This window comes from Giraffa tippelskirchi, chromosome 1 (assembly GCF_054371585.1).
Source record: "Giraffa tippelskirchi isolate mGirTip1 chromosome 1, T2T-mGirTip1v1.2.pri, whole genome shotgun sequence".
NCBI lineage: Eukaryota > Metazoa > Chordata > Mammalia > Artiodactyla > Giraffidae > Giraffa > Giraffa tippelskirchi.
This window is the reverse complement of record NC_137275.1, coordinates 224,328,834-224,354,856: the sequence shown is the minus strand read 5'-3', so window position 1 is coordinate 224,354,856 and position 26,023 is coordinate 224,328,834. Positions and strand designations below refer to the sequence as shown.

At 39.2% G+C, this 26,023-nt stretch overlaps 1 protein-coding gene across 1 annotated transcript in view; it reads left to right on the top strand.

The window, feature by feature from the left end:
- Positions 1-26,023, top strand: part of C5 (complement C5) — a 90,338-nt gene that overhangs the window by 27,802 nt on the left and 36,513 nt on the right. The window contains exons 11-23 of the mRNA XM_081528669.1: positions 259-444; positions 1,785-1,988; positions 2,995-3,204; positions 3,325-3,474; positions 4,732-4,861; positions 5,844-5,906; positions 6,999-7,196; positions 8,899-8,989; positions 10,468-10,541; positions 11,479-11,618; positions 17,182-17,409; positions 18,591-18,651; positions 25,395-25,484. Coding sequence (XP_081384795.1) covers positions 259-444; positions 1,785-1,988; positions 2,995-3,204; positions 3,325-3,474; positions 4,732-4,861; positions 5,844-5,906; positions 6,999-7,196; positions 8,899-8,989; positions 10,468-10,541; positions 11,479-11,618; positions 17,182-17,409; positions 18,591-18,651; positions 25,395-25,484 — 1,825 coding nt within the window. The remainder of the gene's footprint in view (positions 1-258; positions 445-1,784; positions 1,989-2,994; positions 3,205-3,324; positions 3,475-4,731; positions 4,862-5,843; positions 5,907-6,998; positions 7,197-8,898; positions 8,990-10,467; positions 10,542-11,478; positions 11,619-17,181; positions 17,410-18,590; positions 18,652-25,394; positions 25,485-26,023) is intronic.

The window sequence follows — 26,023 nt, the reverse complement described above, 5'->3', positions numbered from 1 at the left end:
TATCTCATCTACTTGGCAGGCCCAATACAATATTTATATTCTGAGTCTTCTTGATATACAGGGGAATCCACTCAAGAATGATTTAACTAAATAAGATTAGACCCTTTTGTATATAAGATGAGAACATGCTTCTCTTTACTGAATTGAACATGAATAATTTATACATTGGTGAGGAGAAAGGAAAATTATTTCAGAACTGTTTTGCTTTAAAAGAAGTGATGAACTGTGGAAATGAATTTGGACTGTTCTGGCAAACAGGTGCAGGTTAAGGATTCATTCGACCATCTGGTAGGAGGGGTACCAGTGATCCTGAGTGCAAAAACGCTCGACGTGAACCAAGAGATAGCTGACTTGGACTCAAAGAAAAGTGTAACACGTTCCAGTGATGGAGTAGCTTCTTTTGTGGTGAATCTCCCATCTGAAGTGACGGTGCTGGAGTTTAATGTGAGCTGAATTCTCCTGTTAAATTTTCTAGGACAATGTGTACTTTTCACTGTGTGTTTTGGCCAATATGCAGAAAAAAATGTGGCGGATTTTAGACATGAGTCCAGCGAACAGTTCCACAATTTTGCAACCAAATTAAAAAAAAAGCACGAGAGGCAATCTGCAAATTAATTGAACCTTTAGGAAGAAAAATCGATCCGTTTTTATTTGGGTCATTGAACAGCCCTTTAGGAAGATAAATCGATCAGTTTTTATTTGGGTCATTGAATGGCCCTTTAGGAAGATAAATCGATCAGTTTTTTATTTGGGGTGAATTATTTTCTCTTGCATTAGTAAGACTGTATTAAAATCTAGAAGCATGAAATAGGAATAGCAGTGAAGATTAGTGATAGAAAGTCTCTCTTTCCCACCTCACAACTTTTTATCTCTTTTCAGCGCAACAGAGAGGTCAAATGTGGAAGCTTCTCTTTTTTTCTGGCTGCATGAATCACTCTACCTGAAAGTTCACTTAATAGTCTTCTCTCCCAGCAAATAATATTTAGGTTCCCAACTCCAGATAAAAAATAACTTAATAACGTGTGTCAGTGACCCCAGCATGAACAGATTCACTGTCATCTACTGAGCCCTTATGAAGTGCTAGACATCGTACGAACAGCTTGATGCAGAACACATTCAATACCCATTTAATCAGCTCTCTGAATCAGAGAATATTATCTTTGCCATTTTGCTGCTGAGGAAACAGAGGCTTTTAACCTCTCTTGTGGTTTAACAACTTATCCAGACTTAATAAATGACAGCACTTGAATGCAAACCCATGTATGTCTCACCCCAGACAGTAACCCCTCTGCTGTCAAAGGCCGGTATTACTGCCATGACATCACTCCTGCTGCACGCTGTGCTGGCAAGCCCTTCTCTGTGCCGCGACTTCACAGTGAAACTGGGCCGGGAGGTCTGTGTGATGTCCATTCACAACCCCTGTCCCCAGTCCTCAGGACCCCTGTAATCCATAAGAAAAGCGTCCCCAGCTTACCATGACACTCCAAGAAGGATGCCAATATTTGTTCCATGAGCATCATTCTGTTTTCACTTCACCAGACTTTCCCACCATCACCCACAGTCCCGTATTATCCCAGTTATTGTCCATAGCCTTTGTAAAGCTATTTGATACCACAGCTGTACAAACACATTGGAGTAGCGGGTTTCTTTTTCTTTAGCAATTGGTGTTGTGAAATTTAGAAATGCACAAAGCAAAGAAAGGAACTTAAAAGGTATGTTTCACAGAAAATATACCTTTACATCACAGTCCACGTATCTTTGTTTAACTTTTTTTTCCTTTTCAGGTCAAGACCGAGGATCTAGATCTTCCCGAAGAAAATCAGGCCAGTGAAGATTACCGAGCAATAGCGTATTCATCTCTCAGCCAAAGCTACCTTTATATTGACTGGACAGAAAACTATAAACATTTGCTTGTGGGAGAACATCTGAATATTGTTGTTACACCCAGAAGTCCATATATTGACAAAATAACTCACTACAATTACTTGGCAAGTATAATAATGATAGATTTACCTGATTTTCCTTTGCTTACAGAGAAGTGTTAGAATGATCCCTTATATATGTTCTTACAAAGCACTTCCAAGAACCTCACCTAATTGAATAACCAGTTTTTCAAAAGCCTTTGAGACAGGGCATGATTTTCATGACTATTTCACAGAAGAGGAAAGTGAGGGACAAAGGACCTAAGACTCACCATAGCCGTTCAACTTGGAAGAGAAAGGTTGTGATTGAAACTGGGAACCTCTGATTCTCTGTGTGACATGCCTTTCACCGAAGAGAGCCTGATTCCCCCATAGAGAGGGCTGATTAAATTCGCACATTACCTCTGCTCCACTTCATGGCCAAAGATCACATACCTCGACCCATTTAGAATGCGTGCATTTCATTGTAATAGAGGAGGGACCCAAATCCTGCTCTTAAGGGTTGAGTCATTTCAAACCTGCTCCAAGAATATACCTATTACATCACTTATATTAAACAGAGGTATCAGTCAAGGCTGTCAGTGAAAGCTAGGAAAGAATGTACAAAAAATGTTATGGGCTTCCTGACAATTACCAAAGAAATGGGATTAATTATTCTGATGTTCAGGCCAAACAAGTGATGATGAATTTTTTTCAACAGTTTTAAGGAAAAACTTTTTTTTTTTTTTAATAAATTTATTTATTTTAGTTGGGGGCTAATTACTTCACAATATTGTAGTGGTTTTTGCCATACATTGAATGAATCAGCCATGAAGGAAAAACTTTAAATGACATTTAGTTAATTCCTGAACTTCAGTCCCTTCTTCTGCACAATGGAGATAGTATTCCCATCCTTCTGGTTATCGTGGAAACTAAAAGAGTTAATTGAACATGAAGTTTCTGGCACGTAGTAGGCCCTTGCAATGTTAACTTTCTTTTTTTTTAACATAATTTCTACTCCCACTCCCAAGCTCTATCCTAAAGCAAAGGTTATGTTTTTGTAATTGCCATTTCTGCTGCTGTTTATTTTTAGATTTTATCCAAGGGCAAAATTGTTCACTTTGGCACAAGGGATAAACTTTCGGATTCAGCTTATCAAAGTATAAATATTCCAGTGACACAGAACATGGTTCCTTCAGCTCGTCTCCTGGTCTATTACATCGTTACAGGAGAGCAGACTGCAGAATTAGTGTCCGATTCAGTCTGGTTAAATATTGAGGAAAAGTGTGGCAACCAGCTCGAGGTAAGCCACAAATTATAAGTCCCAATCAGATTTTCTCCTGAATAAAGGGGCTGTAAATGCAGCTATCTGTGAAGTTTTGTGTGACACAAATGATTATTTTCTTTTCCAAATGACCATTAGGTTCATCTGTCTCCAAGTACAGATACATATTCCCCTGGCCAACGTGTATCTCTTAGTATGGAAACTGAGTTGGATTCCTGGGTGGCTTTAACAGCAGTGGACAGTGCTATATATGGAGTGCAAAGGACAGCCAAGAGACCCCTGGAAAGAGTTAAGTAGTGCATCGCCTTCGTTACTGGGGTGGCCCTATTCAATGCTTCACAAACCGGGGCCATTCGGGTAAGTTGTGGGGAAAGAATTAAATGAAGACTAGACTTGCTTTTCTATTGACACAATCTTAGGACAGGGGCTCTTAGGAAGATAAGTCATTCTCACCTTAGTCTCTACAGCCCAGGTCTATCCTTTTTTACTTTTCCAAGTATGGAGTTAAGCACTTGAAAAACATATGATCATGATAGTAGTGTCATTCGTGGGGCCAGAGTACCACAGATTGGTAGGGGTTGGAGATTTGGGAGCAGGGGGCTTTACAGTAGCAGCACCAGGGAAGAATGAATAGGCAACCTCTGGGGGATTTTGGCTTTTGTTTCCTTTTTTTTACTAATTAAAATCTGTGGCCCGGAAGAATCTGAAAATTATTCATTTCCTCTGAAAGTGAAAGTGAAAATTACTCAGTCCTGTCTGACTCTTTGCGACCCCATGGACTATACAGCCAATGGAATTCTCCAGGCCAGAATATTGGAGTGCAAGGCCTTTTCCTTCTCCAGGGGATCTTCCCAACCCAGGGATCGAACCCAGGTCTCCCTCATTGCAGATGGATTCTTTAACAGCTGAGCCACAAGGGAAGCTCTTACCTCCCCTTATGCTCTGCTACTATTTTCTAGACTTAAATTTCTTTGAAGAAGGAAGAAAGAACTGAGAAACTATTAAGTTAAAAATATTCAGAAAGGAAAAATTATTTGAGGTCAGAATTAAAACTGGGAAAAGCTTCCCCCTAAACAAATTCTTATTCACTTAGAAACTAGAGCCCTCTTCCCCAAAATACGAGAGATTGTGCTGTTTTTTTTTTCTTTCAGCGATTTAAAAACTAGCTTATTAATTCACTTATTCATACATTCACTCATTTATTCTTTTTTGGACATTATATTGATTACAATATGTACAAAACAGCATGGGTCGATTTCGAAGCATCATCTCATCAAAGCTTAAAACTTAGTTCTTGATTTAATTTTGAGTAGGCATGTGTTTTTAAAAACAAAACAACAAACTAAAGGAAGGAAGTTGGGAAATTTGGTCTTTGGCCATTTGATAAATGATAGGCCTGTGCATTTCACAGATTTGTTAGAATCATGTAACAATTTGTACCTTTAGTTTTTCAGAGGGATGATTTCCATATCTGATTAGGCTTACTATTTTGCCTTTTAGGAATTGTCCTAAGAATTATTAAATTAACTAAGTACCTCTGAACAGGTCTTTCAAACTTTAGAGAAGAGTGACCTGGGCTGTGGGGCAGGTGGTGGCCGAGACAATGCAGACGTATTCCACCTCGCTGGCCTCACTTTCCTCACCAACGCAAATGCAGACAACACCCAAGAAAATGGTAAAACACACAGCTTTTTGTTTATTCTTCAAACTGATTGCTGAAATTTATGCGAACAATTTGCCTCCCAGACTTCATTGTTGTCCCTCCTCCAGAATAATTCACTACACTGATCTTACAGTGACATGACTAGGTAACTCCTCTATATAAAAGATTTCATTAGCTTCAAGATAAAGTACAAATTCTTTTCTGTAATAGTTCAGGCCCTCCATGATCTTCTCCCCGCCTCTTTGCAGCTGTTTCTCATCCCACTCTACGTGACCTTATGTTTATGCCGTAGAGAACCAAGCGCGGTTATGGGTGGCACTAGCCTATTTTACATCTTTAGCTTTTCCTTATTAGGACTGCTTTCCTTTTTATTAGCCTGCAGAAGCTAGTGGAAGAGTCATCTCCTCAATGCAACCTCTTCCTCATGTAGAATTGATCATTTCCTCTCCTTTAATAGGGGGACTACTAGGGACTAGACCTATTTAGAAGTAATTTAATGGGAGTGCATCACTGTACAGCCTTTAACTTAGTGGCCCATCTTGTTGCAGTCACTGCACTGGGATCTCTTTAAGGGCAAGGACCACATCTTAATCGTTTTCTTTCTGTGGTTTTAAAACTGTTCATAATTATACTTGATACTATTATTTATAATAATATAAGTACAGAAAATAATTAAAATAGCATACCTAACAAAAACTTGGCCCACTCCTAAGGGCTTAGGTATTTCTCTGTAATCAGTGGATCAAAAAGGTTATAGGGTCTAAAACCAAACTCAGATCAAACAAGTCAAACTGTGTAACAATAGATTGTGAGCCCCTCTAAAAACAAGTCACACCGAGATGTGTGGTGTGCGGGGCTTAGTCAAAAGCAGGTTCTCAATATTTGTTGAATGAATTACGTGACTGCTTTTAAAAAAATAATTTCATGGAATTTGTGGGGTTTGAGATTTTTATCTCCTTTTTTCCTCCTTTTTTTCTTTATCTTTTTAAAACAGATGAACCTTGTAAAGAAATTCTCAGGCCAAAGAGAATGCTGCAAAAGAAGATAGAGGAAGAAGGTATTATAAAAGTTTCATGTGATTGTCAAAGGTTATGATCATGTAATTCAAAAGCTGGAGAAAACTAAACATCATCTAATTTCTCCTTGTTCAGATGAATGGGTGAAAAGGAAGCTGTATACAGACATCTAGCTCATCTCCCTAGGAAAGATTCATCTAAACAAATCCAATAGTTCATTTGCCATAACCTTAATCTAAGGGAAATAAGTCTTTGTTATTTCTATCTCTAAAATATAAAAGATTAACTTTTATTTGTTACAAATATTTCCTCTCTGCAAACTTCATCTAGTAAGTAAAATTACATTCTTCTGTTTTATTCTAACAAAATCCATGGTTTAATTAACTTCGAGATATACCTAGACATCTATCTCTTCTTGCATACATTTAATACTTAAGAATAAGTTGGATTACTGGGAGGAATAAGCCAAATAGAAATTATTTTTAAGTATTATTTAAACAGAGATATGGTCATTGGCAATGATACAGTAGAAAGAACATTGAACCAGGAGTCAGTGACCTGAGCTCAACCGATCAGGAGGTTTATAGTAATACAACAATACTTTGCATTTATATTTGAGTCAGTTTAATTCTGGCTTTCATTGTGAGTTTTAATGATATCAAAAGAGAGATACTGGTTAATGCAAGCATTTATGATGAAGGATGATGCCACTGGTGAAGGTGTACAAACTACAAGAAACATTTGAAAAAAATAGGGTATTTAGCTTGAAGAAGAACAGACTTGAATAGTGATAACTATCTTCAAATATTTTGCAGACTTCTCAGGTTAACTTATTTTATTCAAAAGGGTGCTCAATCCAAGGTGCTGGTTTCAAAAGCCAGTACTTAGGTTAGTTGCAGGAAGCCCATAAACATTTAGTGCGAATCAGAATGGACAATGGACTACTTTATGAGGCCACACTCTCCCCATTCCTATGGTAGTTCCAAAAGGAGGCTGGACAGTCCACCAGCCGTGACTATTGTGGGGCAGGGGTCCTGTGGCAGCAGAAACCAGGTATCCCTCTAGAGCCCTCCTAAGCATGAGATGTTTGACTCTATGCATAATCAAGGGCATTTGAATTATTATCATTTCAGCTGCTAAATATAAACACGCAATGATAAAGAAATGTTGTTATGATGGAGCCCATCTGAATGAGGATGAAAACTGTGAACAGCGAGCCGCTCGGATTAAGTTAGGCCCAAGATGTGTCAAAGCTTTCAAGGACTGTTGTGCCACCGCAAGCCAGTTTCGGGCTGAAGAGGATCACAAAAATATCCAACTAGGAAGGCTACGTAAGTTTGACATTTTCTATCGGAAAATATGGAAAATTTGATGTAACTTTATGCTGCCAAAAAAGGCAGTTTTCATGCTCTAATTAAAATGGAAAGTAGAAAAGATAACTTGTAAATGCTCTTAAGAAAAAAAATTGTCGTCACTTTTGGGAATCATAAGAGGTAAATATAGTATAGAGCAGAGTGCTCTAGTCCATAGCCAAGACCCAGCAAGTCTAAAGCCGACTCATTCTGTAAACGTGGGTGATTCGTCATCCTCTCTGAGCCTACTCTCCTCATTTTTAAAGCAAGAAACTTGGGCCAGATGATATCTAATATGCCTCTGAGTTCTAAAATTTCATGATTCTGTGATATTACAACCATTAAAATCCTGTTTGTACCTATACTGACCAAATATAGCAAAAGATTTCAAAGTGTAGCATACAGTTCAATGTACTTACATAAAAGTTGAAATCTTATTTCAATTGAAACCACCATATACATTTTCAGAATTAACAGGTTTTCAGAACTTTTAGGGCTTTCAATTCATTCATATACAGTCAAAACAAACAAAAACAGAATGATAGGTCCTGTTTGATTGTTTTGCTTAACAGTATGTCTTAAATGTCATCATTCTGAATGGATATATTTCTTCAGAATTAAATTCCTGTGGCCATTTATTGAAACCAAGTCATTAGATATATTTAGGTTGTTTTCAGATTTTTGCTTATTACATGCAGTATTTTTTGTGAACCATCTAATACAGATCCATTTCTCATGGTCCAGTTTTTCAACTCTAATCATCTGGGTTGGTGTCAGTTGCCTGGAATTCAGCCTCTCCAGTTCCTCCTCTCTGTTCCTTGTTCTAGACAGCTTAGCCTCCCAAACTCCCATGCCTGGTGTTGCAACTCGGCCAGGGTCTGTATGGGTTTCTCTCCCTGCTCGGAAGCCTGTAAACGGCCTCCAGACAGTAAACCTGGGTAATTTGGGGGTTTACCTAATCTGTCTCCCTTCCCTGAGGGATCACTGATCTGGCTCACTTATGCTCTAATACCTGAATGCAAGCTATTGTGTCTGGTTTTCTAGTTTTTTTAAGGCAGAGAAATAACTTTAGTCCCTATCAGAACATCTTGGACATAAGCAAACATTCTGCTCATTTTTATTAAAGGAAATATAAATAAATGTCTGCGGTAAGGCAAAGAATCACATAAACTTCCCTATTTTATAAAATAATAACAATTATTGCAATTTTTAAAATGTAAATAACTTTTAAAAAATTTACTTATTTATTTATTTGGCTACACGGGGTCTTAGTTGTGGCATATGGGAATATGGGATTTAGTTCCCTGACCGGGGATCAAGCCCAGGTCCCTTGCATTGGGAGCTCAGAGTCATAGCCACTGGACCACCAGGAAAATCCCTGCAATAGATAGGGACAGACTTTACAGACTAATTAGTATTTTGTACAATTTTCAGAACATGAAACACTTAGCAATTTTGAAAAAAAGTTATTAGATATATTTTTATGCTTTATTCATTTTGTCAGTGCTACTAGTGGAGAAATCCTAAGGCCTTTATTGTTCTATTTTGAAATTGCTAAACAAAATGTTTCATTGACCTTTCAGAAAATGCTTAAGCTATAGACTAATGTCTACATTTAAAAATTCAGCCCTAGGTAGAATTTTTGCTGTTTTTCCATAATCATGTATACTTTCCCTCCCAGATGTAAAGTCTCTTTTACCAGTAACCAAACCAGAAATAAGAAGCTATTTTCCAGAAAGCTGGTTATGGGAAGTTCATCATGTCCCCAAAAGGTATTATATTTCTTTGACATTCCTCTAAAAAATATGGGAAAATATGACCAAAAATCTGGAAGCTACCCATTTCCCAACAGTTTATTTAGGAGTTAAGATCATACCACCACTGGGTCAAATTTTATTTTACTTTTTTTTTTAACATGTTATTTGCTCTGAGAATTAGTTCCACGGCAAGGTCAGCTCTTGGGGAAGAAGGGCACCATTCCGTTCAGCTTCATTCCATTTCAGTTAGTCTTTGCCGAGCACAAGTGTGTGCTTTATGCTCTATGACACAGCTGCTTTCATCCTGAAATATCTGTAGGTACAAAACAAACATTAATTAATAGGGAGAAAGGTTCCTTTCTTGTTAAAGTCCTCATTCAACACACATTTATGGAATGCCTACTCTGCACCAGGCACTGAAAACAGCGCTACTTCCCTGCATGTCACCCTTCCTCAGGTTGGCCAAGAGCGAGGATGGACAGGATCTCAAAGCACAGACTTTCCAAGGAGCAGTCAAGGCAGGGAGTTCAGGGCCTGACGTCCGACTTCTTCTGGGTCCCCTGGTCTCTACCCTTGTCCCGCCCGATTCCTCCTGCACAGCGTTGTCCACTCCATCCGACGTTGCCCCTTGGCCTGCACTTCCCCTCGTAAACCTTTCTACCACTGTACTCCCACCTAATAATTGTATGTATCACCCCTTCAATGAACCCTGTTACATATATCACGCAGTATAATCAGGTCCTATTTACCCAACTATCTATCACATTCAAATGTAAATACTTCCAGAGCAAGGACTAAATTCAGACCAGTTTTATATCCAATACCTGGCATAGGGTCCAGCTTGCAGAGGCACTAAAACTAATGTGTCGAATCAATGCACACTGCCTCTGAACTTTTTTGTTTGATTGGTACAATTTATTTACTGACTGTAGACTGTGAACTGCTTGAGAGCAGAACTGTATCAATGAGCGCCGTATACTCAGTATTTAGTGCTATGCTGGACACAAAGTTGGTGAACAATAGTTGTTGAATGAGTACAAGCTTGATCTTCATTAGCAATTTTTGGTTATGTCAGCTTTATTATGGGCAGTTTTAAGATACATTAGTATTTTGATTCCCTATTTTAAAATACACTGCCCAATAAACAGTGCATGGGGTCACGAAGAGTCAGACACGACTTAGCAACTAAACAACAACATGATAAACAGAATTTTTTATTCGAACTGTATGTTTTGAGTTTGCAGTGTTTCAAAGGTATCCTTCTGAGTTTGAATTCTCATCATACCAGTGAAATATATAAAAATATGGAACAAGTATAAGAGTTACTGGGTATATTTTTCTTGCTTGATTTCTCCTTAATACCTGATGTGATTTTGTTCTGGTGTGATTTTTTTTCTTTCTTCTAAAGTAGTATGAAGCAAAAATTCTGCAAGTTGTCAATTTTGGTTAGTAAATGTCCCATTGTATTTGAATATCAACATTTTAACTTTCAGAAACCGACTACAGTTTGTGCTACCTGATTCTCTAACTACTTGGGAAATTCAAGGTGTTGGAATTTCAAATAGTGGTAAGCAAATTGAAGTTATATATTTACGTAAGGAGTGATTTGATTTGGCAAAACGCAGGGTTTTAAAAATTACTGTCTTTTTAGTTTATCCAGAACTTAAGTGGTGTCGTTTATTAAAGTCTATTGATAATGTGTTACAAGGAGACTTAGATAAGCTCACATCTTGGACTGCATCAGTTTCTTCTTTTGTTCTTCTGGTTAGTCATCATTTTATAAATACTGATGTGAAGCCCCCATTTTTCTTGTTTTATTCTCAGTGAGTAGAAGACTGAGTAGAGTTAGACACAAATACATGATTTCTCTCCTGGACTAGTCCCCTTTTGTGGTGATTTAGTGCAGATACTTTATAAATAACTTCAGGCCTGGCTTGTTTGTTTGCTTGCTATTTTGTGTTCTTATACATCTTGGCTTCCACAACCAAAATTTTATGCCTGTTAAATGAAACCTATAATGAGTATCTAAAAAAGAGATTTGGTGCTTTTAGTTAATAATCATTCTCACTCCTTAAATAGAATTAAATATTTTTTGGACAAACGCAGTTTTCTATTAATACCAGTAATTATTGAATGAAGATCAATGATATAAGAATAGACCTTAAACTTTCTCACCACAAGAAAAACATTGAGTAGTACATATGGTGGTGGATGTTAACTAGACTTATTGTGGTGAACATTTACAATGTATACAAATATCGAATCACTATGTTGTACACGTGAAGCTACTATAATGTTATATGTCAATTATAGCTCAGTTTTAAAAAATCAGTGCATAGAAAATTCAAGGAAAATTCCTGGCATAGGGGTAATAGGGCAGAGGAAAAACATGATCTAGCATTCATTTTTCCTTGAGGCAAAGCAAATCTGAGACATTTTAGTACTAGTAAGTTCTTATGGGAATTCCCTAATTCGCTTCAACTTTGCTTTTACTTGGGCTGAAGGTATATGTGTTGCTAATACTCTGAAAGCAAAGGTGTTCAAAAGCATCTTCCTGGAAATGAATATACCATATTCTGTTGTACGAGGGGAACAGATCCAACTGAGTGGAACTGTTTACAACTATAGAACATCTGGAATTCAGGTAAGTAAATATTTATGGTATGTTCAAATAAATGGGAAAAAATGAAGATGTCCCTAGTGTTCTGAGAATTCTATTAATGGAATTACCATGTACACAAAACATAAAAACTCAGTGAAGGGAAGAAGAATAGTTAAAATTATTCATACAATTCCCATTAATGAAGAACACAAGTCCTTAAGATAATCAGCGTGCTGTGGAGGCTCACATTTGGTTCATCCATCACCCTGGACTTTTGAGTTTCCTGATTTTGCCTCTAACAACCCTTTCCTCTCCTCTTTCAGCCATTCACACTCTTCACTTTGCACATCTCGCCTTCCCCTTGGAAAATTTGATTTCAAACATCCCACCTATGGACCCCAACCTCCTACCTGTCCTTCTGACTCATGAACCTTGATACTTTGTAGCTACAGTTCTACAGCAACAGCATTGCTGAAACTTCCAACTGATTGACTTCACTACTTTTTATTCTTCATTAGCCCTCTTGTGCTAAAGCCTTTACCTCACTCCTCATTCAGGTTAGAGTTCATAAGCCATCATTGTAATCTCACTGATTAAAACCATGCCAGCTCCCTTGAACTTCTTCCGCTCTGGATACACTCTGTGAACAATGCCAACCTCGGTCAGAGACACCATTTGTCTTCTTTTTGCCAACACATTTCTAAACAGAATAATGCTCTAGGCTGACTGATTTCACTAGAAAAATCACAGTCACAAGACTTTATACAGGAACTCAATGCAGTCTGAAAATCTGACTCTATTAAAAAAAAAAAAGCTGTGATTTCATTCTTAGACATAATATTCCAGTGGTCTCCAAAAATTTTGCTTATACCTCCCTAAATTTTTTTGGAAAAAAATGTACCCCATTGGCACATTTTTAAATTGGCGTCTAAAATTTTTCATCATAAATTCAAAGAATATGCAAATCTATAACTCTAGAAACACTTAAGTATTGATATTTTAAAAATAAAACTGTTGTATCAAACTTTTATAGAGCAGAACCTAAACACCATAACAATCCATTTAAAAATACCCAAATAAACTCATTAACAACAGATTATATACCATTCCTTTTATCTGTGAACTTATATTTCCATTCCACTCTCCTTAAGTTATATGTATTAAGCTTGAATGTTTTCTCTCAATTAACCATACTCTGATACAACAGAAATATCTACATACACTGAAATTGAATTATTTTACGTTTTTTGATTATAAGATTCGAAGTGTCAAGTAATTGCTTGATGATTTCATTAAAAATGTATTCAGGTTTTGATAGGTATTATCCTGAATTTGGACTTCCCATGTGGCGCTAGAGGTAAAGAACTTGCCTGCCAGTGCAGGAGACTTAAGAGACTCCGGTTTGATCCCTGAGTCAGGAAGATCCCCTGGAGGAGGGCATGGCAACCCACTCCAGTATTCTTGTCTGGAGAATCCCATGGAGAGAGGAGCCTGGCCGGCTACCATCCATAGGGTCACAAAGAGTCGAACACAACCGAAACAACTTAGCAAGCACATCCTGAATTAAGAAATTACTGTAAGGGAAACTGATGCTGGGAAAGACTCCGACCCTGGGAGAGATAGAGGGCAGGAGGAGAAGGGGATGGCAGAGGATGAGATGGTTGGATGGCGTCACCAACTTGATGGACATGAGTTTGAGCAAGCTCCAAGAGTTGGTGATGGACAGGGAAGCCTGGCGTGCTGTAGTCCATGGGGTCACAAAGAATCGGACACGACTGAGTGACTGAACTGACTGTAAGGGAAACTGACCTGCTTACAATATTGAATATTTTACATCTCTTCATTCTTTTGCTTCATGTGCTAGGTCAGGGGTCAGCAATCTATGGCCTATGGGCCAAAACTGGCCTGCTCCCTCCTCTTCTATGGCGGATAAGCTAACAATGTTTTTCACATTTCTAAACATTTGGGGGGAGGGGAGGTGGGAGGTAAAAGAAGAATATTTCATGGCACATCAGAATTACATGAAATTCACATTTCAGCGTCCGTGAATAAAGTTTAAAGCTGCACTCATTTGTGTATTTTCCACAGTGGAGTTTAGTAGCTGTGACACAGACTGTATGTAGTGCTTTCACTGCACTGCACTACTGCTCAAAGAACGCCATGAACTGCAATGGCATCGTTATAACTAGACAGGGTTTTAAGTGTCATGCACCTCATGGTATTGCCGTACTTTATTTAATTTTTATATTGTCAGTGCATTCTTCGTCACATCAAAACAAGAACAAGAACATCTACGATATCTTGGGTGAATTACTGGTTCATCACCTTTCTACTTGTGTGTAGATCACACTTCCCTATTTGTTTACATCTATAACTTTGCATTGACCCTTGGGCTTTTTTCAGTTTGGTTCAGTTGCTCAGTCGTGTCCGACTCATTGCGACCTCATGGACTGCAGCATTGCCAGGCCTCCCTGTACATAACTAACTCCTGGAGCTTACTCAAACTCATGTTCATTGAGTCAGTGATGCCATCCAACCATCTCATCCTCTGTCGTCCCCTTCTCCTCCTGCCCTCAATCTTTCCCAGCATCAGAGTCTTTTCCAATGAGTCAGCTCTTCCCATCAGGTGGCCAAAGTATTGGAGTTTCAGCTTCAACATCAGTCCTTCCAGTGAACACTCAGGACTGGTCTCCTTTAGGATGGACTGGTTGGATCTCCTTGCAGTCCCAGGGACTCTCAAGAGTCTTCTCCAACACCACAGTTCAAAAGCATCGAGATTCTTCGGCGCTTGGCTTTCTTTATAGTCCAACTCTCACATCCATACATGACCATTGGAAAAACCATAGCCTTGACTAGATGGACATTTGTTGGCAAAGTAATGTCTCTGCTTTTTAATATGCTATCCAGGTTGTTCATAGCTTTTCTTCCAAGGACCAAGCGTCTTTTAATCTCATGGCTGCAATCACCATCTGCAGTGATTTTGGAGACCCCAAAAATTAAGTCTCTCACTATTTCTGTTGTTTCCCCATCTATTTGCCATGAAGTGATGGAACCTGATTCCATGACCTTAGTTTTCTGAATGTTGAGTTTTAAGCCAACATTTTCTCTCTCCTCTTTCAATTTCATCAAGAGGCTCTTTAGTTCTTCTTCACTTTCTGCCATAAGGGTGGTGTCATCTGTGTTTCTGAGGTTATTGATATTTCTCCCGCCAATCTTGATTCAAGCATGAGCTCCATCCAGTCCAGCATTTCTCATGATGTACAATGCATATAAGTTAAATAAGCAGGGTGACAATATACAGCCTTGACGTACTCCTTTTCCTATTTGGAACTAGTCAGTTGTTCCATGTCCAGTTCTAACTGTTGCTTCTTGACCTGCATACAGATTTCTCAAGAGGCAGGTCAGGTAGTCTGGTATTCCCATCTCTTTAAGAATTTTCCAGAGTTTTTGTGATCTACACAGTCAAAGGCTTTGGCATAGTCAATAAAGCAGAAGTAGATGCTTTTCTGGAACTCTCTTGCTTTTTCGATGATCCAACAGATGTTGGCAATTTGATCTCTGGTTCCTCTGCCTTTTCTAAAACCAGCTTGAACATTTGGAATTTTACAGTTCACGTATTGCTGAAGCCTGGCTTGGAGAATTTTGAGCATTACTTTACTAGTGTGTGAGATGAGTGCAATTGTGTGGTAGTTTGAGCATTCTTTGGCGTTGCCTTTCTTTGGGATTGGAACGAAAACTGACCTCTTCCAGTCCTATGGCCACTGCTGAGTTTTCCAAATTTGCTGGCATTTTGAGTGCAGCACTTTCATAGCATCATCCTTTAGGATTTGAAATAGCTCAACTAAAATTCCATCAACTCCATTAGCTTTGTTCATAGTGATGCTTTCTAAGGCCCACTTGACTTCACATTCCAGGATGTCTGGCTCTAGGTGAGTGATCACACCATCGTGGTTATCAGGGTCATGAAGATCTTTTTTGTATAGTTCTTTTGTGTATTCTTGCCACCTCTTCTTAATATCTTCTGCTTCTGTTAGGTCCCTACCATTTCTGTCCTTTATTGAGCCCATCTTTTCATGAAATGTTCCCTTGATATCTCTAATTTTCTTGAAGAGATTTCTAGTCTTTTCATTCTGTTGTTTTCCTGTATTTCTTTGCATTGATCACTGAGGGAGGCTTTCTTATCTGTCCTTGCTATTCTTTGGAACTCTGCATTCAGATGGGTACGCTTTTCCTTTCCTCCTTTGCCTTTAGCCCTCAGGTTAAAACTAAAAAGCCTGGACCCTTTCCCAGTGTCCTTGCTTTCTTCTGAGGGTCACCTTCTCTTCCAATCTCTAGTGACTTCAGATAGTTTTTTTTTTAAATACATGTTTTGTCTAGAGCTTATAATTTTATTTTCAGAATAGTTATCTAGTAAGAACTATTTGGCTATTTCCGAAAGTAGAACCACTGCCAAAGTTTTTGTTTTTTGTTTTTGATAATTTATTTCGGTTTCAGAAGTTCTTTTCTCATCTCGTTTACTGAGTTTTTATAATGAATTTATGTTGAATTATCAAATGACTCTTCTTATCTATTCTTACCTACCCTACCCATGATCTCCTGAGGGAATCATTGGCTTCAGGTGACCCTAAAGTCTTCTTTTAACTCCTGCCTCAGCCACCCTGGCTGTTGTGTTTCCCAGGAAGATAGTTAGGAGGAAAAACGAACCTGGCGTTTTTGAGAAATTCCTCAAAATTAGTTGTTGAATGTTGGCACTCCTTGTTTACCTGCTTGATTTATTCTGGATCATACAGATTTATTCTTTGAGGGATATATCTGTCAGTTCATTAGATTTCAGAGAGGATATGGAAAATATTCACTATTTGAGCCAAAAGTCAGTAGGTATCATTATTCTCCTCATTCCAAAGTTGAAGAAGTGGAGGGTCACGCTATGTGCTCTTGTCACACAGAACGTGGCAGAGCCAAGATTTGAAGTTAGATCTTCCTGGAGCCACAGTCTGGCTGTATAATGGGATACAAATGGGAAGTTAATGAGAAGCAAGATTGGAAAAGCTAGTGGGGACATATTAGTCAGGGTCTTCAATGCCAGGAGATAGAGTTTCCAGCCTTTCTTAAAACCACTTATTGAACACCAAAGGCCTAGCTGTAAGATACAAAGGCGAATAAGACACGCAGAGTGCCTGAGCCGGGTCCCCACTGTCTAAAGAATAAACACGCGGAGAGATGGTGTAACGAGTGCTCTCGTGACGTGAACGAGCACTGCAGTCACGCTACACTCGATTTAGTAGGTAACAGTCTAAGGAAGACTGGACGCTTCTGAGCCAGCGCTGCGCTTGCTGCACATAGTGGCACGTTGCTGAATGCGTGCGTGCTCAGTCATGTCTGACTGTTTGTGATCCTGTGGACTGTAATCCACCAAGCAGCAACTGGTATGCGTGTTTTAGAAAGTCTGAAATGAACTTTCTCTGCCGCCCTAGAATATGGGGGGTTATTTGACAGGTACCAGGGAGAATTTGTGTCCAGACGAACATAGTCAGGCTGTGCTTTATGATAAGGCTTTGCTGATCATAAAGTGTTTTGAAATCATTGTCCACTGGTGATATTTCAGTTCTGTGTTAAAATGCATCCTGTGGAGGGGATCTGTTCATCGGGAAGCCCAGGCATTGACTCTCACGGGAGGAGATTCTCCAAGTGTGTGCCCCAGAGAATCGAGGGTTCCTCCAACCACTTGGTGACCTTCACTGTGCTGCCTCTGGAGATCGGCCTGCACAACATCAGCTTCACACTAGAGACTTCGGTTGGAAATGAAATCTTAGTAAAAACACTGCGAGTGGTGGTAAGAGCAATATGCTTTTTAAATATTCTTCCATAAACACTTTTTTCTTTCTGGAAAATCAGTTATCAGCAAATTATGTTTAAGTGATTCAGAGAGACAGAAAGAGAAAATGACAACACAAACATAATAAAATGTTAGCATGCGGGGGGATCTGGGTGGAGGTTATCTCAGATATTTTTGGACGGCTCTTATAACTTTTAAGTCTGAAATTATGTTCTTAAAATTTAAATAAAACAATGATACTTTCTCACTGTAGAAAGCATGAAATACCAAAAAACTACAGAGAAGAAAATTAAAATCACCAATAACCCCTACAACCAGAAATATCCAATTTTAACATTTTGGTATGTAGTCTCTTGAAGTATTTTTTCCCCCAATGCTTTTGGAAAATGTTTTGAAATCTGTGCCAGACATTATGCTAAGTACTGGAGCTACAGCAATAACTAAGACAGGCCTTAAGAACTTACAGTTTAGAATTTATAGTCAAGAAAATTTTCCATTTTGTAAATGAGTAAACGGGTTAAAAAAAGGAAGAAAACCATCATTTCTTAAATGCTATCATTCTTAAATGCTACTAACTCACATGTTTTCATGTTATTCTTGTCAAGAATCTTAAGGACACAACTGGGTCTTCCTAGGCCTTCATTCTCTGAGTTCTGTTTTCAGCCGTGAAATTCACTTCAGTGAGCATACATCGACTTATTTTGTGCAAAGCATGTTCTGTACTCTATGCATCTTTGCATGGTGTTCCATGCAGATTCTGGAGCCGCACTGCCTGAGTTTGAATCCTGGCTCCACTACTTCCTAGCAATGTGACACTGGATAAGTTTCCTGATCTCTCTGGTTGTCAATTTCCTCATATGTCATGTGGGAGTAATAATAGCACTCACTTCATAGAGTAGTTTTGAGGTTAGATGAGCTAATACATACCGAGCACTTAGATCCATTACCTGACACAGGTAACACCTTCTGTTTCAGTGTTTGCTCTGATTATCATGCACACAGCCAGAAAATCCTGTTCCTGGATGTATGCATATAAGTATTAAAGCGTATTTTGCCTTCTCCAAAAATCAATAAATAAAAAAATTTTTTAATTGGAAAAGTAGTCACATTGACCCAAGCATTCAAGTCATATACATTTAGTTATGTTCTTAACTGGATGTTTTTTGCCTTTATTTTAGCCAGAAGGTGTCAAAAGGGAAAGTTATGCTGGTGTTACTCTGGACCCACAGGGTATCTATGGTAGGCAAAATGATTTTGTACTTTATATGTTGTCTTTTGCTCAAGAGAGATGTGTAACCTGAAACATTATTTTTAAAAATGTTAATTGTCTAGAATCAGAAATATCCACTTCTTAGTTTACTGTCATTTTTGGTAGCATGTGTTACAATCTGGGTGGGTTTAGAACAAAGAAAAATCCCATTAGTTGTGCTTTTGTTTTGTTTTTAGCCACGCTTTGCTGGGTTTGGAGATCTTATTTCCCCAACTAGGGATCAAACCCAGGCAGTAAGAGTCCAACCCCCAAGCAATGGACTGCCAGGGAACTTCCCAAATAACCCCATTAGTTTTAAATGCAAAACATCAAAATAGTAACAGTAGCCTGACTTCCCTTATATATCAGTCATTTTATCCTTCACAATGATATTTTCTTATAGAAACATCAATGTAAAGAACACCTAAGAAAAAGTCATTTACATTCTTAAATTTAACATGCTTATTTGAAAACACAGTAATGCTGATTACTCACCTAACAAAGCCATTCCTCATTGTTCCTGCTTCCTCGCTTTCCCTCCAACTAAGATATTCTAAATGAAAGTTAGAATTGTGCAAGCATTTGAGCACTTAATCAAGGCCTAAAAACACAAGTATTTATGAAATTTAGAATATTCTCAGTTAACAGTTCTTTTCACCAAAGAAGACAGACTGCTGTAGTTCTTAATAAATGGTTAAAATTTGCCTATTATTGCATTGTATCATTTTTCTTTTCTTTCAGGGATACAGCAATAGGAAAAAAAAAAGTTTTGTGTTTTTTTAAATAAATCAAGACCACTATACTTAGAGTGATATTTCCTCTGGCAAAGCAAAGAATTAATATTTACATTTCAAATCAGCTCAAATTGAATAAGGATGACTTCATGCAAACTTTTCTCTAATTTTATCTCCACATAAATTTCCTTCCACCCTCGGAAGGATCTACGGGGAGAGTTGTGGGGGGGGGGAGGATTTCTCTGCACACCAGCCTCCTCCGGGAGAACGGAAGGTTGGAGGAGTTCTCTGAGGCCAGATCGCCGGGGACCCGCTGCCATAGGGCCGGGCCCCGAACGTTCTGAGGTTCTGGCCTCACGCGATCACATCGCACCTCAGGGCCACCGCTTCCTTTGTCTTCTTTTTCTCGTCACCCTTAAGCTTGCCACGCTCACAGCTCTGCAAACAGCTCTGCAAACAGCCCTGCCTCGCCCATCCTAGGTGTGAACCTGAGGGCCACAAGAGGGCGGTGATCTGTTATCTGGGAGAAGATCTCTCCGTCAAAATCTTGGTGAAAAAAAGAATCTATGCCCCTTTCCAATCTTGTCATGTGACTTTTTCCCCTTGTTATTTTAGACAACTTAGATTCAGGCACCTTTCAGAGTGCTAAAAAGGGTAAAGATGACTATCAATTCTTTCCAGTTTATTTAAAAGAGTTTATTAAACACTTCTAATCTGTGTATATTGGAATTGGCATACAAGTATGATACTTTATGGGCTTCCCTGGTGGCTCAGCAGTAAAGAATTCACCTGCAATACAGGAGATGCAGGAGACGAGGGTTCATTCCCTGCGTTGGGAAGATCCCCTGGAGGAGAGCATGGCAACCCACTCCCGTATTCTTGCCCGGAGAATCCCAGGGACAGAGGAGCCTGGAGGGCTGCGGTCCATGGGATCGCACAGACACAGCTAAACACGACACGACTCAGGCAAAGGAGCACGCCTGCGCGTGTGACACTTTACAGAGGTTTTTGTCAAAAAGGCTAAAAAAGTTTGGAAAAGTAAACAGACAATAATGGTAGAGGAAATCTGAGAAAAATTCCAATGAGAGAGAATGAGGCATCAAAACAAATTGGAAAGTAGTAGTAGTTAACATTATGTGACATCAGCTTAAAAAGAGACTAAACGCAGAAACTCAAAACACAAGACTAGCCTAGCCTTTGGTTCCTGCTTTCCCCTTCCTCCTGCCCAAGCTCTCTCCCCAATTCCTATCTTGGATGCAGAGTTTAGCTCTTCAACCCCCTAATTCCCGGCACACTGTCATCATCGGTCTGGACAGGACCCTCACATGTTTTATTTTCTCTCCTCATTTCTGACCCCTGCAACCATTTCCCTTTCTTCAAATGCCCCCACTCTAATATGCTTGGTATATGTCTTTGAGTAGGGAAGTAAGGTTATTTTGTGTGTGTATGGTTTTTTCCAACATATAAAAGGTGTTGTGCTATAGATCCTGTTCTAGTTAAGTTTTTAAACACAGTACTTTGTTTTAAACTAGTATTTCTGTTGCTATGCATACATTTGATTCACTGCTTCTTACACAGTATTTCAGAGTATATTCTGTTACCAAACTCAAGTTCAGCTGCTTGCTGCTCAAAAGGCAATATTTCGAGAGGCAAATGTCAACAGAAAGGAAAGATGTTTTAGTCAGAAAAGCTGGCAATCTGGCAAGAAAGTATACTCGTATCTGAAGATCAACTCCAAAGATTCTGCTCAGCTATGACAGTTTTTTGGGCTACATAGATGGCTCAGTGGTAAAGAATCTGCCTGCAATGCAGGAGATGCAGGTTCGATCCCAGGGATGGGAAGATCCCCTGGAGAAGGAAATGGCAACCCACTCCAGTATTCTTTCCTGGAAAATCTCATGGATGGAGGAGCCTGAGTCTCAAAAGAGTCAGAGTGAGACACAACTCACCTACTAAACAATGGCAGTTCTTAAAGGAGAAGGGGGCAGTATATCAGTGAGTCATGGAGGCAGGAGGTTGACCTCCGCATCATTCTCCAGTGTGTGCAGACTGGCTGACTCTTTCCTGGGATGTTATCTTGCCCATATCATTTGCCGACAGGATTTCTAAAGCGGCTATTAGATGTAGAGAGCTAGTCATTCTTTTTTTAAAAACATTTTTGTTTCCTGTTGGAGTATAATTCATTAACAATGTTGTGTTGGTTTCAAGTGTTCAGCAAAGGGATTCAGTGACACATATATACGTATCCTTTTCAAGTTATTTTCCCATTTAGGTTATTACAGAATATTGAGTGGAGTTCTCTGTGGAGCTGGTCATTCTCTAAACTGCTTAATTCTTCATTCCTGCATCTTTTTATCCACAGGCACAGGATTTCTAAAGCGGCTATTAGATGTAGAGAGCTAGTCATTCTTTTTTTAAAAACATTTTTGTTTCCTGTTGGAGTATAATTCATTAACAATGTTGTGTTGGTTTCAAGTGTTCAGCAAAGGGATTCAGTGACACATATATACGTATCCTTTTCAAGTTATTTTCCCATTTAGGTTATTACAGAATATTGAGTGGAGTTCTCTGTGGAGCTGGTCATTCTCTAAACTGCTTAATTCTTCATTCCTGCATCTTTTTATCCACAGGCTAGGCAAGAATCAATAGGTTAGGCAAGGCATGGTGTGCATTTAGGAGAGCACAATTTAGGAGTTAGGTTAAGCTGCCTAGTGATCTGATTCCTATAATTGTTGATAGATTCCTTTAAAGTTAGAAGGGGACAGAAATGGGCAAAGAGGAAAGGGGCATAAGTCAGTTCAGTTGCTCAATCGTGTCTGACTCTTTGCAACCCCATGAACTGCAGCACGCCAGGCCTCCCTGTCCATCACCAACTCTTGGAGTTTACTCAGACTCATGTCTATTGAGTCGATGATGCCATCCAACCATCTCATCCTCTGTCGTCCCCTTCTCCTCCTGCCCTCAATCTTTCCCAGCATCAGGGTCTTTTCAAATGAGTCAGCTCTTCACATCAGGTGGCCAAAGTACTGGAGTTTCAGCTTCAACATCAGTCCTTCCAACGAACACCCAGGACTGATCTCCTTTAGGATGGACTGGTTGGATCTCCTTGCAGTCCCAGGGACTCTCAAGAGTCTTCTCCAACACCACAGTTCAAAAGCATCGATTCTTTGGCGTTCAGCTTTCTTTATAAACTGCTGTCAATCCCCTATTGTCAAATATTATTCCATTTCTATGGGATGAGGGGTGAAGGTCCATCTTCTATAATTTCTCCATGCTGACATAGAGCACCATATTCTCAGAGTGAAATATGTCAACACAAGTCTGTAGCATCTCTGATGACAATCTTAGTTCCCTGCTTACATATATGGGCAGAGCAGGCTACAATTATTTTGATGCCCACAAGATACAGTTTATTATGAGCAATAATGTTAATCCCATTCTCCTGAAGCCAGTTCTTGGAGTTGTGCTAGCCAGACACTCAAGACTGCTCAAGCGGGAGCCACGTAGGCCGTGGCTGTGATCTGGTCATCACACCGTTTTTCCCCCTGGTCCTAGTTACAGAATCTGTAAACCAGTTCAGGAGCGTGCATCAGACGCTCAGTCTGTGACCATCGTCTTAATCATCAACTACTTTTTTGCGCTTAGGTGGGAGCGGGGGGGCCTGCAGCGTTCTGCTTGGTTCTGATTCCACCACTTTTCCTTACTCACCTCCTGCTGACAGATGCCCCACTACCATCAACAGTGCTGCAGTGACCATCCCTTTCCACCTCCCTTTACAGATCGGTGTGAGCATTTATCTGGTCTGTTTCTCAGAGTTGAACTGCTGGGTCGAAGGGCATATGCATATTGAATATCACTTACTTCTGCCACCCTGCTCTTCAGAACGGCTCTATTATTTACACCTCCACTGGCACTGAATGAGGATTCTTCTCGTTCCACATCCTCATCAATATTAGGTATTACTTACCTCTAAAATGTGCCATTTTTGAGGGGTATAAAGTAGTATCTCATTATTATTTTGTCTATAATTCTTCTGAATATGATGATATCTAAACATCTATTCGAATGCTTGTTGGCCATTTGGGCTTCCCATCTGTGAATTGCCTATTCCTATCTTTTGCATTTTCTCTATTTTCTACTTGGGTTTTCCTTTCTATTTCTTGATGGTTTTTGTCTCCAGTGTACTTCTTTGAGCAATAATGAGCTTTAGTGAGTTTTGAACAGGAATCCTTTATTCTGATATAGTCAGATTCATTATAATTTCACTTTACAATTATATATCTTAGTTCACAAAAACATTGTTGTATATTTTGTCCCCTTGGTTTTACAGATTTAATTTTTACATGTTTTAATCTCTCCGGAATCTGCCTTTATATGTGATGCCTTGATGGATCTTTTTTATGATCTCTGACAGGAGTAAAATTGACTTCCCTTATATTTAGCTTTCTCTTCTGTACCTTTTTCATTGGTAGAAGAGTTGCTAATGAGAATTGAAATAGTCAAGGGCAGATATCAATGGAAAAAAGTGGTGGAAAATCAAATTTAGATTATCTCAAACAACCTACTGTCATAAGTACTGTAAAAGGAGCACAAACTCTTTGCCAGGCTCTTTGTTCTTATCATTTTTATTTTCACAAAAACCCTTTGAGGAAAATATTATTTCTGTTTAACTGATCAGCAAACCAAGGCATAGAACGGTTATGTCTTGCCCATGTCACATCCTGGAATAAGCTCTTTCTGGACTCAGTGCTCTTTCAACCACGATGAAATACTCTCAAATGCCTTCACTCAGTTTTACTTTAACATTATATCTTTGGCATTTATCAAAGGTTAAAACTTACCTGAAGAACATTCCTGTTGTCTCTTTTGCCAGGTAGTTTGGTTATTAAACTGTAAAATGTCACTTTATTTTTTTTAGCATCTGCCATGTGCCAGGGACTAAATGCTTGGGAGTATAGCATTCAAGGTGGTTCCTGCCCTCAAAGAGCTTTCTTAGCGGGACAACGGGAGGAGAAGTCTCTGCGGTGACTACTATGGGCTCTGCAGTAAAACCTCCTGAGTTCAGATGCAGCTTCCTCTGTGCTAGCTCTGTGGCCTTGAGCAATTTGCTTTCTAAGCCTCATTTTCTCATCTACAAAATTAAAACAATAATAATAGACCCCGTACACAGGGTTGTTGTGAGGATCCATTATAATAATGCCTACCAAGGGCTTAGTAGTGTGCTTGGCATTCTATCAGTAGAATGATAAATACTATCATTTTTATGAGATAAGCCAATAATTGCAGTAGAAAATGCTCTGATACAGGCATGCTTAAACTTGGGGGCTTCCCTGGTGGCTCAGACAGTAGAGAATCTGCCTGCAACACAGGAGACTGGGATTTGATCCCTGGCTTGAGAAGATCCCCTGAAGAAGGGAATGGCTACCCACTCCAGTATTCTTTTTTTTTAATTTATTTTTTTATTGAAGGATAATTGCTTTACAGAATTTCGTTGTTTTCTGTCAAACCTCAACATGAATCAGCCATAGGTATTGCCGGGGAAATCCCACAGGCAGAGAAGCCTGGAGGGCTACAGTCCATAGGGTCGCAAAGAGTCGAACATGACAGAGGCGACTAAAAAAAGAAAATTGTGCAGAGAGAAAAAGTGTCTAAGTTAGATGGAGAGGAAAAGGTGGAAAGGATTTCAGGGCATGCTTCCCAATGGAGTTAATCTTCACATTTCCTTGACTAAGGATTATATGTTAGTTATTTTTAGATTTCAGTTCCGAGAACAATTTTCTCTCTTTGAACAAAATGGCATGCTCCCTCTTACTGGTGAATAAGATTTACTTAACCTATTTATTTCCTATCCTGTAATGACCAGGAAGTTTGAAGTCAACTTTAATGCTTTATTTAATGAGATTATGTAAGCCTAGGGTTTGATAAAAATCTTTGATTATTTTTAACTTCCCTTTAAAATTTTTATACTGTGATTATAAAAGAGTCTATTTTTTTTTCAGGCATCATTAGTAGGCGAAAAGAGTTCCCATACAGGATACCATTAAATATGGTCCCCAAAACAAAAGTCCAAAGAACTGTGAGTATAAAAGGTAAATTAACCAGTGCCATTTTTATTTATCTCACCGTGTGTTTCAAACAAAAGTCAAGTGTTCTCATGGTTTTCCCATTTCTCCTCTTCTCTACTCAGTTGTATAGACAGTGGGGGCTCTGGGAGCACCCTGTTCCTACTCTCACCTTCGCTTCCCCACGCACACTTCCAGCTCTCTTCTTCCCGGGGCTTGATTTCATGGAGATTCATGCTCCCGTGATGGAAGGTGGGGGCTGTCACTGGCCCAAAGACTTCTCTAACATGCGAGTGCAGCTGCGTCCAGATTTAAAGGACTTTCTATGATCCAAGTGGGCAGTCTTAGTCCAGAAACAGTTGCATGCCCTGCAAATGGCCCCAGGAAAGCCACTCTGGGGCCATTTGTAGAACTGGTGTCTTTAGTGGGCTTTATCCCTGGCCTCCAGCCTTTAAAAATTCAAGGACTTATCGTCACAATAATAGAATGTCCTGAGTACATTTTGTCTCAGATAAAAGCTTGGAATCACAGAACGTTAGTGCTGGAAAGGACTTTTCTAAGCACAC